Here is a 12,482-nt window from a genome sequence, read left to right on the forward strand (position 1 = left end):
AAAATATATGTAATTTCACCATCATCTAATTCAAACTAATGGTCCATTGATCAGAGGAAAGAGCTTTTGATCAGTGAAAGATTGGTTAGGTACTAGAGATATATAATATAGAGAATTACAAAACATGACCCCAGTGGTTATTGCCAGTATGTTGTGAATTAATTTATGGGCACAGGTGAGTATGTGGTGTTAGATTACCTGTTACTGGTAACCCGCTGGATCACTAGCTTGAATCCAGTGGCAAAGTGAGCAAGGGACCCACGTCTGGGCATACCCTGCCAACTTAGGGCGAACAAAGCAAACACAAGGCGATGATGAACTGAGTGCTGAAACTTTTCACTCACCCCAGTCACAGATCTGGGTTGAATCCATCATCGTTCTTTAGCTCACTTCTCCACCCCAGTTCAGACACGACTATATGCAAATCAGTCTTGGCCCTGTGCCTCATGGGAACAGTTCAGCCCGAACTGTCAAGCCATGTCTTCTCTGGACCGGAATCAAGCATCCTGGTACCAGTTTCGGGCTAACAGCCCTCATCAGCCAGGCTAGCTTGAATCCAGTGCCAAAGTGAGCAAGGGACCCACGTCTGGGCATACCCTGCCAACTTAGGGTGAACAAAGCAAACAAAAGGAGATGATGGACGGAGCGCTAAAACTTTTCAGAAACTCACCCCCAGTCACAGATCTGGGTTAAATCCATCCTCTTTAGCTCACTTCACGACTCCAGTTCATACACAGATATCCTGGCTGATGAGGGCTGTTGGCCAGAAACCGGTCCCAGGATTCTTGTTTCTGGTTCAGGGAAGACCTGGCTTGGCAGTTCAGGTTGGACTGTTCCCATGAGGCACAGGGTCAAGACTGATTTGCATATAGCTGGGTCTGAACTGAGGTGGCGAAGTGAGCTAAAAAATGATGAGGGATTCAACCCAGATCTGTGACTGGGGGTGAGTTTCTGAAAAGTTTTAACGCTCCGTCCATCATCTCCATGTACCATCAGTTCCACTAAAGTTTCATACTCCACACAGTCTGGGGATAGAGTGAGGATATAACTAAAAAACACATAACTGTACAACACACAAACAACCTTAAACAAGCATTGGCACAGCCAATAGGCCTCGCCTTTGGGACCTTATAAGTGTTTAGCCATGCAACAGTTGATGTTGTTGCACCAAGGATATTGTGCTGCATAACTAAATACTTATAAGGTCCCAAAGGTGAGATCTATTGGCTATGCCAATGCTGGTTTAAGGTTGTTTGTGTGTTGTACAGTTATGTGTTAATTAGTTATATCCTCACTCTATCATCAGAATGTGTGGAGTGTGAAACTTTAGTGGAACTGACGGTATCAACATTTTACAGGGGCCTACTAGAGCAGATTGCACTCTGTCGGGTAATGGCGGTACAGAGCTCCATTTGGGAAGTTGCTCAGGCACCCAGTCAATGATTATGAACATGTTTCAGCTCAATACAATATCTGAGGATGTTACAAAAGATAATGGGGTGTACGTCACAAAAAAACAGCATAATTAGGCACGTTATTTTACCTCCTGGTCATACTGAAAAATCAAAATGTGAATTTCAAATTAATAGTAAAACAAGGATGGTGAGTGCAAAACAAGTTTGAAAATTTTAATGTTAGGGGTGTAGCATCATTAACTGAACAGCAATGCCCATTCTGATACAATTGTTGTGTAGGGGTGCACTGCCACTATTTCCTAAAATACCCACAAATTTCAATCATTGCAAATCAGTTGCAACAGTTTCAGACTGTGCCCCCAGTAGAACAATTGCAAAAACAACAGTTGATGGGCAGAATGCAGAACAATGTCATACATTCACCCCAGCACATAGATCTGGGCCTAAATCCATCGTTTTTTGCTCACCATGCCATTCCAGTTTGAACCCAGCCATATGCAAATCAGTCTTGACCCTGTGCCCCAAGTCCAGCCCGAACTGCCAGTAGAACAATAGCATAGGATGATGTCACATTACAGTTTTCTTTTAATGTACACATTTCAACGCTTAATATGAATATTGCCCTGTTTCTGAGTGCTCTCAAATTTGACATGGATGAGAATCATGAGCAAGTAACTTACACAATTTGGCTAAGTATTGGATTTAGCATGAAAATACGTCCTTGGTTTCACATAGTGTTTTCTAGACCACTGCTCTTCCGATCTAATATATAAGGAATTTTTCAGGATTTGGTATTCCTACATTTAAAACAGCATTTTACGAGCAGCACCATAGATTTATTTGCAAGACTGGCGAAAAATGTTCTTCACTTACCATGTCCACCAGGGCGACATAAAGGAAAATTCCTGCAGTGCCCGCGAAAATCCAGGGAGTTACCTTGGAGGAGCTCTGGCTCACGGTGGTGCCCACAAGCATGCCAAGGTACCCCAGGAAAGCAGACAGCAAACTGAAGACCATTACTCGTCGCACGGGCATCCCCGCTGTCAGTAGGACCGCAAAGTCACCTATAGAGTGGATACGGAGGTTAATTATTAATCTACTGTACATTTAGGTTTTCTGTGTAGTAAAAGAAATGATGCTCAATACATTTATATACATATACTGAGAGCACTCACCTAGAGTTTGGAAGAGGCTGTATGGTGAGAACAGTTTATTCATTTGTACTTTGTGATTGCAGGAAAACTCTTAGTGACAATAGAACAGTTATGAACTAAACACTAACCAGGAGAGAATATACTAGTTACCTACAGAGTTGAGTGACAGAGTAAGATAGTCCATTCATGATGGATGCTTCTGATTGCAGATTCCCCAACTTTAGAATAACCCCAGGCCCCAGACTGAATCTGGACGATTTAAAACAGCATTGTTTCCGGGCACTAATATTTGGCATTGTGAGGCTCCACGTGTAACGCACTCATCCCGCAAAGTGACAAATAGCCATACATAAATGCCACCTATGCACTGACGTCACTTCCTGTCTTTTCGTACCTTTGCATGCAGATCTGGAGCTCAGTCCCAATTTTTTACTTCAGTTGACTAGATTTTTCTGCACCCTTTCTCAAAAAAAGCAATCTGGAAGGGAACAGTTCTCCTCCTTAAACCACAGAAGTTAAGGCTTCTCAGGAAGGCTTCTCAGGACTGTCATAAGCAAATGTGTGAGAGAGACCCGCACAAAGTATGTCTCTGGTGTTTAGGTTTGAGGAACAAATTCAAGTTGCGTGAAGAGTGTGCCCTCATGATGTCGACGGCAATCTGGGAACATGACGCAAAGCTGTATGTCACCGAGCACTGCAAGAAATCGTGCAAGCAGGGCCAAACTGGCCGTAGACATTTAGGCTGTGTTAACCAAAGGAGTCATAGACCGGGTACCAGCCCTGGAAATAGGGACTAGCTGTTTCTCCCATTATTTCCTAGGGCCAAAGAAGGACGGATGACTTCATCCCACTTTTAGATCACTACCCTCTGAATGTCTTCTTTCGTAATACAAATTCAAGATTCTCACATTGGCCCAAATTCTGTCTGCCCTGAATCCAAGCAACTCTATGGTGGCTTTATCTGCAGGACGTCTACTTTCATGTGCCTCTGCTGTAGTCCCACAGATACTACTTGTGGCTCAAAATAGGCCAGGAGCATTTTTAATTTGCTGTGCTCTCCTTCAGCCTCACCAGTGCTCTTAATGTATTCCCAAAGGCACACCTTCAGAGGTCGTAGATTCCGGTTTTCCCCTATATCGATGACAGGCTGCTGAAGGTGGATTCGCCACAGTCTAGGATACACCACCTAAAGAGGCCAGCGGACCTGCTGACATTGTTGGGGTTCACTATTAACGTGCCAAACTCACACCTAAGTCTTTTACAGCTGCACTTTTCATGAGATCCATCCTGCAAACTGTGAAATTCTGCTTCTTTCCTCTATCCCTGCGAGTTTATGATATTACAATGATCCCGATGTTTCAGCCTTGGTTCTGGATCGCAGTCAGTGACTGGGGTTTCTGGGCCTTATGACCTGCTCCGTCCTGCTCATCGTTTATGCCAGGTTTTGTCAGACACTGCAACAGCTCTGCTGTTGTGGCTGATAGACTGCAATTGGACTGGCCCAAATTCCTCTGCCTTCCCAACCCAGAGCTTTTGGTTGTTACAAATGCTTCGTTGCTGGGCTGAGGTGGTCATCTGGGACAAGGTGGTCATCTGGGACTGGTGAAGATGATAGGACTCTAGTCTCCAGTGGAGACCCGCTTCCACATCAATCTGTGGGAGCAGTTAGCCATATGCCTGAAGATGAGAGCCTTCCGCCCATACATCAAATGATGGCTTTTTCAGGTTCCCACAGACGACACCACCACCATGTGGTACTACAACAAGGAGGGCAGGATGGGGTCATGTTCGTTGAGGCAGGTTGTCTCTGGGGCTGGCTGGAATGTCAGGGCACTTTCCTAGTTGTGAACCACCTGGCAGAATCATTGAAGGCCAGGGCAGAATAACAGCTGGCATCGCCTGGCGGATCACAAATGATGATTACATCCAAAGGTGGCACAGGGCATCTCTCAGCAATGTGAACAACCCAGACTGACATTTTTGCCACTAATGCAATGTCGAAACTCTTGCGATCTGGTGTTTCCAAGAAAGCTCTCCCTTGGGGATGTATTCCAGCTAGAGTCAACACAACTTAAGTCATCTTAGTGGCTCCGGATTGTGCCAGTAGAGTGTAGTACCCAGAACCTCTGGGCATTAGCATGTGGACTCTGAACAAGTTACCACATTGGGAGGATCTTCGGTCGCAGCAGCAGAGCAGGGTTCTGCACCCTGGCTTGTAAAAAAGATACATCTATGCTTGGATGTTTAGTGTCGTAGTTGACTGCATTCGATCTCCCGCCCGAAATTGTGGATGTCATCCTTGATGCCGGGTGTCCCTTGTCAAAGTCATTCTACGCCAGGCTTGGGACACATTTTTAGCTTGGTGTGGTACCTTCAAGACTGGCCCATTAAAAGCTAGACTGTCAGATTTTATATTCTTTTATCTCTGGCCCAAAAATAGGTTGCAGTGGGCACTATCAAAGGTTATTTGTCTGCCCTTTTAGCCTTTTTATGCTTGCTGGACAAGCCATCCTTGCTTAAACTCCCATAGTGATGACGTTTATAAAAGGTTTGACACACGTTTCCCCCGCCAAACTCATTGCAATGCTACAGCGGGATTTTAATTGGGTTCTCACTTTCCTCATGTGAACTCCCTTCAAACCATTACACAGCTGTCCTCTATGTCACTTGACTTTGAAGACCACGTTTCTTGTCGCCATAACTTCAGCTTATCACATCGTAGGTACGCGAGTGGCTGAGTATGCAGAGATGGCAGGGTCATGATGGGGGATTGTAAAATGACTTCTAGCTTATGCTGTGTAAACATTATCCGCAAATTGTTTCTCTCTGATTTGCCATGGAATACCATCAACATTGCACAGTACATTTCCATTGTCTTGAGATTATGCTGGAGCCTGAGGGGAGGGGGGCTGTTAGGGTGGTTTCTTCACTGAAATACTGTGTTTGTGTTATAGTGATTATAAAAAGGACAACAGTGATTATAAAAATGCCAATAAAAACGTATACCAAAAATAAACTTCGGCTCATCACAACTTTGTGCTCTCAGCTGCCTTCCACCACCTTTTCCCCCCAAATAAACTGGTGTTGAGCACCAGGACATAATTCTTGGCAAAAGTTGTGACTTTTTCATGTTGGGCAATATATCACAATCTAAACATTCTTTGCTCCGCCTCATCCCTCAAAAGAGCAAGAGACTCCATTGGCTAGACCCCACCAGAGCCATGACCATGTACAACGATCACACTAAAAACTATTGATTGGACGATCCGATTTTTAGGGGGGTTTCTGGGTAAGGCAGTTCAGAAAAGGACTTTGTCAAGCTGGATAGTCCTATACATTACATTAGCTACATGCTTGCCAAGAGGTTTCCTCCAGAAAGACTCAGAGCTCACTGTACGAGGGCCATGGCTGCTACAACTGTGTTGACACATGGAGTGCCTGATCTTGATATCCGCCAGGGTGCAACATGTGCACCAGTGCACATGTTCGTTAAACATTTCTGTCTTGACAGCCAGGTCCGAGGGGAAGGGCATTTCACCAATTCGGACCTGGACGACTTTTTGGTACAAGCCTTTTCACAGGCCCTCCACCTTGGGAGGAACTGCTTTGATATCTATTCTAAAGGTGAGCTGCTGTTAAAAGTATTTATCAGAAGAACAAATTCCATTTGGTTATGCCTTTTCTGGTGGATTCTCTAACCACGGATTACTCACTGCCCTACCACCTCCCCGTTCTGTGGAATGGGCTCATTTCTAAACCAAAAAGGTTCAATGTAGGAATTGGATTATTATTGGGCTCTTTGTCGGAGGGTGCAGAAAGGGTCAAGAAGCAAAATGATGTCAGTACCCAAAGGTGGCACTAATATGTGGCTGCATTAATCACTGCTGGGAAGGAACGAAGTAGGTGCGGAGCCACACATCACCTACCGGCACGAGGGAGAAATGCAGTTTTAAGTCTTCTGGATCCAGTCTGGCACCTGGGAATATTCTAAAAGTGCAGAATCTGTGGTTAAATAAAATAGTCACCAGAAAGAACGTTAATGAAGGGAGGTAACTTGTTTGTTTATAGAACAGTTTTTGTCCCCTTGGCATACTATTGGCGGAACGGAAAGCAGCAGTAATGGCAATCCATATGGTTAAAACATTGAAACAAATAATTCTAGAGATGTTCTAACCTTTGCAAGATTAGTGCTGGGTATATTAATCTTTGGGGGGGGGATCTATAGTTAACATTTTATTTATTTCCTTTTTCATAGAACTGAGCAACATGCAGTGCACTCAAGTGTTGGATACAGTAGCAAATACATCACCCTCCACTTGACATGGTTAGCATTCCAAGCTATAGTAATCACACCACTCCCCCCCCTTCTGCAGACAGTTGTTTCAGGGACGATCTTAAAGGACTCCACTAAGTGCAGGCCAAAATTAGATGTTTAAACAGAAATGAAGTACTCCTCGATTGGCACTGCATATGGGTGAGAGGTTTATAAAGTTGCTGTGACACTTCCCTTTAAGTCTTGAGTGTTTGCTGGACACCTAAGCATAAAGATTTTGGCAGAGGAGGGATTATCAACATTCACAGGGCAAACCATGCAGGATCACTTACCGAGCTCGTGAGGTAGCTCATGGCAGAAGACAGCAATACTGGTGCTTAAACCGCTAGGAATGCCCTGGGAGAAGGCAGCACCTGCCAAGGAAGTAAGAACAAATATAATTTAATGCAGTGATCTAATTAGTGCGGTTACCACGTAATTATTGTGCTAAACTCCAGATGATAAATCAAGGAGAACCTTCCATGGGAGCAATGCTCAAAGGGAAGGCTAGTCCTTACCATGTTCCGAATCGTTATCCAGCCCTTACCTATAGCCAGTCCATCGGTGAAGTTGTGGATGCCATCTCCCAGGATTACCATCCAGGCAACGTCTGCAATACCAGCTGCCTCTGCTTGCTGTGGGCCATGAGAATGCCCCATATGGAACTGCATGTCCTCTGTGGATGTGTGGGCGGATCGCACAGTATTGTTCTGCTCTTGTTCGGGCTCTGTGTGCACCAGAAGGGAACAGCGGTGTGCCCGCCCAGTACCACCAGCCTCCAGGTCCAAGGAGGAAGGAAACTCATGTTCTGCTGGAGAGAGGGGTGAAAAGAAAGGTAAGTGAGTAATCCAATTGTTTGCTGAAACTTGGTGAGGAATCCCTTCTGGGTGCAGAAAGCAAGGACTCCTAGAAAAGCTGTGGGGGAGGGGGTAGATCCAGGGAGTCAACAGTGGGTCTTATCCCTGGCAGTAAGTGAGCATTTTATTACATTGGGTGTGAGGGAATGGTGTAACAAGTGTGGTTTTGGGTAGAATATAGCAGGCTGCGAGTGACAATAATGTAACTACCCCCACCACCTCCGGCTCTGTAAAACATTTCAACCCACTCACCCCACTGGTCATAGGCTGCGCTGGCTAATGTGCATAAGGAAGTGTGAAATATAGGCCCCTCACCTCCATCTTAAAGGTGGTTCTAGAAAATTTATTTTAGGGAGAAATTTAAGATTGCTTGATAGAGGACTATTCGTGATTCTGGATGCTAGTAGAAGAACCACTGGAGGGAGGACCCCCTCAAGCGTAGGAGCCATACTGTGGAAAAACCTCACAGAAGATTTGAGACAGATCAAGCATGCAGTCCACTTTAAAAAAAATAATCAAGATTGGAAATTATTTTTTCAAGACAGCCTAGCCACAGTGGTATAGTGCAAGTGCCAGTACACCTATTAAGGTTTTGGCGCAGACATGGTACCCTTGGGCACTGCGTGCTCTGAACGATGCAAGATGGTACGGGGTTGATTAGAAACCAGAAAGGTTTTGCAGCTGCTTATCCATCAGAGCCCTGTGCACACCACTCCCATCCTTGTAACCACTCACCTTCTGTGGAACCCAAGGCTCGCAGTGCTCCCGGGCTGGCCTGCTCAGATCCAGAAAATTCTCTCCTTGTTTTCTAGTAGGATAGACATAATTAGACTGCTATCATTTTAACATTGCATTGTCCAGGCAGATTAGTCTAGAGTTTGTTAGTGAGCAGAGTGAGGTATGTAGATACTAACATCTCAAGCTTTAACAGGCAGCTGAACTTGTTATCCTCCTCTGCATGTCAGCCTAGCCTCTTCGATCTTGGGAAAGGCTTCCTGCACCAAAGGCCTAATTTTGTGAGCCAAATCAGTTTAAAGAGGGGACAATTATCTTAGCAGTGACAGACAAGAGGGTATATCCCGTTTATCAATACACCAAAGGAAGTGAGGCCAACTTACACAACTAGGGTTGTACTTTGTTGATTACGTTTTTGTACTTAGAAGTAGCATCTGTTAAATTTTATTTGATACAGTTTGCATTTGTAGAGCACAAGCAGCTACCCAACTAGGTTGCCACAGCACTATACTAAGTGCAAACCAGGAATGACCACAGTAAGCAAACAGCCACACTGATTTACTTACAGAAAGCAAAATAGTTTTAACACTTCTAATTGTAGTGCAGTGTGGCTTTAAAACACTTCAACACATTTTTATTTTGAACAAGTAGACTAAAAATAGCTGCCAATCATCAACACGCAACATATTTGTAAGCATGGTGTAAGTGTAATCATGGTGTTTAGCCCATTACTGTTCTCTTAAACCTATACCCTAAACCTTTAAATTTATAACTAAAGTTATATACAACATACCCTCAATCTTACAACCTTAATCCCATATGTGAAACCTCTAAACCATTAACTCTATAACACTAATCCATTACCCCCCTTACCCAACAGACCGCTATCTCAGAGCCTTAACTCTTAAACCCTAACCTCATACTCCTAACTCATATACCCATAACCCAGTCCTTCTCCCCAAATACCTACAGTCCAAACCCTCTATGCTTAACCCCTAATCTAGAATATTATTGAGATCCTAATCCCATAACCCTAACTCCCATAATCTTATCCCTTAAACCTTTCATGCTATTTAGGAACAAACTCTTTGGGAAGTCTTCCTTTTTCAAAGTATTTATTATTAGAACTAATAATTGATTGTGAGCTGTCTGCTAGCGTTATGTGGAAAATTGAAAGTACAGAAACAGACAAGATATATATATATATATATATTTTTTTTTACTGAAAAAAACATAGGTTTCAGGGACGTTATAGTTGGGAATTGTCATTTTAAAAACCTTAGAAATTCAATGGAAAAAAACATAGGTTTCAGGTAGGTTAGTAGGTTATAGTTAGGAATTATCATTTAAAAAACCTTAGAAGTTAACTGAAAAAACCATAGGTTGCAGGGGTGTTATAGTTAGCTGGACATTTCACTCGTACAGAACCTTTGAAATTCCTCCGTTATATTTAGTTGAACTAAGTATAACTCGCGTGCCCGCAACCCACTGCTGATGATGTCACATATTACATCATTCATGACATGGTCAGTGACATCACTGATGACATCATCCAGTGAATGCGTTTGGTTTGCTATTTATTTAATTATTAATATATATATATAGGAATCTGCATTGAAGCCTGAGTGGATGTAGAAGCGTCTGGATGGAGGATTTAGTACTACTGTGATTGACTGTAAGTGAGTAATTTAAAGTGTCTCACTAAATATATGGGATAGTGATTTAACTGTGTGAATATGTTTCACTCTGTGTCTTGTTGTGTAAACTACTGCATAAGTTGATTACTAGGTATGTGAAACTCTATATTAGTTTTTAATTAGTTAAGAGAGTTTTTGTATGAGAGATTGAATGTGCGTTTAGTTGGATGGAAGGTGTGTAACTGTCTAAATATGTATAAATAGTTGATTAAGTACATATATGAGGTTACGACTGTACGTGAAAACAGTTGTTTTGGGTGAGTGAATCTCTTTATGGGTGTGTTGATGAGTAAATATATTTCTCAATGATACATGTCCAACAAAGTAGAAATATAAAAGGCAATGTATGTGACAGTTGTATATAAATAAGTATACATAAGACTCAGTGATTGTATGAGTGACGTAATCGAAAACTGTATATTTGAAATAGTGATTTTATAACACACTAAGTATGAGTTATTATCTATATGAATAAATTATGTGATGTTTGTATAAGTGTATAGCTTAGTAAATGTAAGTATAATCAATTGTTTGCATACGTGGGTAGGATGACAGCATAAGTGAATAGGGTGTGTGCTGGTGTGTAATGTTGATGTAGGTGTATAAGTATATTTAATAGTGTTCGATTGATCTTTGCTAGAATGTATGAGTGAATCTATAGGCAAGTGTTTAGATGTGTGTGTAGATCTAGGAATCACTGAGTGGATTTTTAGAAAGTTGCATTGGTGCGTCAATGGATTCAAATATGGTACTCTGTATTTTACAGTGAGTGATGAAAGGTTATACTAGTGTATGATGAGGTGTATCTGTCACGTGCATGATGTCATCAGTGATGTCACTGACCATGTCATGAATTATGTAATATGTGACATCATCAGCAGTGGATTTCGGGCGCGCGAGTTATACTTAGTGCAACTAACTATAACTGAGGAATTTCAATGGTTTTGTACGAGTGAAATGTCCAGCTAACTATAACACCCCTAAAACCTATGGTTTTTTTCAGTGAACTTCTAAGGTTTTTTAATGATAATTCCCAACTATAACCTACCTGAAACCTATGGTTTTTTCAGTGAATTTCAAAGGTTTTTTAAATGCTAATTTCTAACTACAATATCCCTATAACTTATAGTGTTTGTTAAGTAAACTTTAAAAACATGTGTATACTTTTTATAGTAAAAACAAACTTAACATTAGTGTTTTATAACTTATAATTATACCTCCTGGTTTTATGGTATTTATTTTTTGGACATTTCCATCTGTATTTATCCATATTTTTTTTAAATAATTGTATGTGTATTTACCCATATATATTTCGGGTTTTGTAAAAAAATGAATCTGAAATTAGTATATTTCCACATTTATTTTACTGATAAATATGCCCTCATGGCTGGAAGACTGGCGTTTTCACTCATGTAAACACTCTTAGATGATAAACTATACACAACCTACATATTAAAATGTGCAAGTTTTCTTATACAAGGATATATATTGCTCTTTAGGGCTCTTTACTAAAAGCCTTTTATTTACTTACTTTGATAACTTTATTTCGGTCAGAGACCATAAAAGTGCAATAAAATAAATACAAGCACAATGATAAAACATAGATACATTAGAATTAAAAAGTTATTAAACTTTGGTTATCAAAGAAATAGTAGAGGGTAAATAACAGTCCGTCATTTCTTGTGAATAAAAACAGTTCTTCTCCGCCACATGCCTAGTAAAAACCGGGAGACGGCAAAAACAGTGAGAGGGGCAGTGTCATAAGTTAGCACTCTACAAGCGTGTACACAGTGTCTGAAATCCAGATTTTTGCATAATAGGATGATCCAGCATTTCCGAATTTCACTGTATGCTGGACAAAAAAAGAGGATATGTACAATGTCTTCCCTGGCGTAATTACAGGCAGGGCAGTTGGCCTTCGTCGTTTTTGCCCATCTGGATGTCAGTACCCCAACTGGTAGAGAGCCGTGCCTCAATTGGATATATAGTTTTCTTGCTAGTGGAGGCTGCACCAGGTCCAGAAACACCTCCGTCCTATATTCGACTTTTGTTGTGAGGAACTCAGTGGACAATCTGCCCAGGGAAGTTGAACAATGTAGCAATTTGAGATTATGCGATTTTACAGCTGCCACCAGTACAGTCCTTTGCATCCTCATGCAGCTGTCCTCCGGTGTGTCCCAAAGTTGGGGAAGGCCAATTTGATAAAGAAGAGTCTTAACGTGTACCAGCCAAGGTATATTCTTGTTCTTTAGCTGCTCCCAAATAGTATTAAATTCTGCTACAAAGGGGTTAAAGCTCCGGCACAGACCAGA

At 42.0% G+C, this 12,482-nt stretch overlaps 1 protein-coding gene across 14 annotated transcripts in view; it reads right to left on the reverse strand.

The window, feature by feature from the left end:
* Positions 1-12,482, reverse strand: part of SLC39A5 (solute carrier family 39 member 5) — a 275,804-nt gene that overhangs the window by 76,132 nt on the left and 187,190 nt on the right. For 7 of the 14 annotated variants that reach the window (XM_086963849.1, XM_086963836.1, XM_086963841.1 and 4 more), the window contains exons 7-10: positions 8,474-8,546; positions 7,429-7,689; positions 7,175-7,255; positions 2,289-2,479 (exon numbers count right to left, since the gene is read on the reverse strand). In XM_086963849.1, the coding sequence (XP_086819975.1) occupies positions 2,289-2,479; positions 7,175-7,255; positions 7,429-7,689; positions 8,474-8,546 (606 nt within the window). Of the gene's footprint in view, positions 1-2,288; positions 2,480-2,585; positions 2,660-7,173; positions 7,256-7,428; positions 7,693-8,473; positions 8,547-12,482 lie in introns of those variants that run through there. The other 7 variants (XM_086963831.1, XM_086963845.1, XM_086963847.1 and 4 more) reach the window with 2 other exon arrangements.

Source organism: Lissotriton vulgaris, chromosome 1_1, assembly GCF_964263255.1.
Source record: "Lissotriton vulgaris chromosome 1_1, aLisVul1.2, whole genome shotgun sequence".
Lineage (NCBI taxonomy): Eukaryota > Metazoa > Chordata > Amphibia > Caudata > Salamandridae > Lissotriton > Lissotriton vulgaris.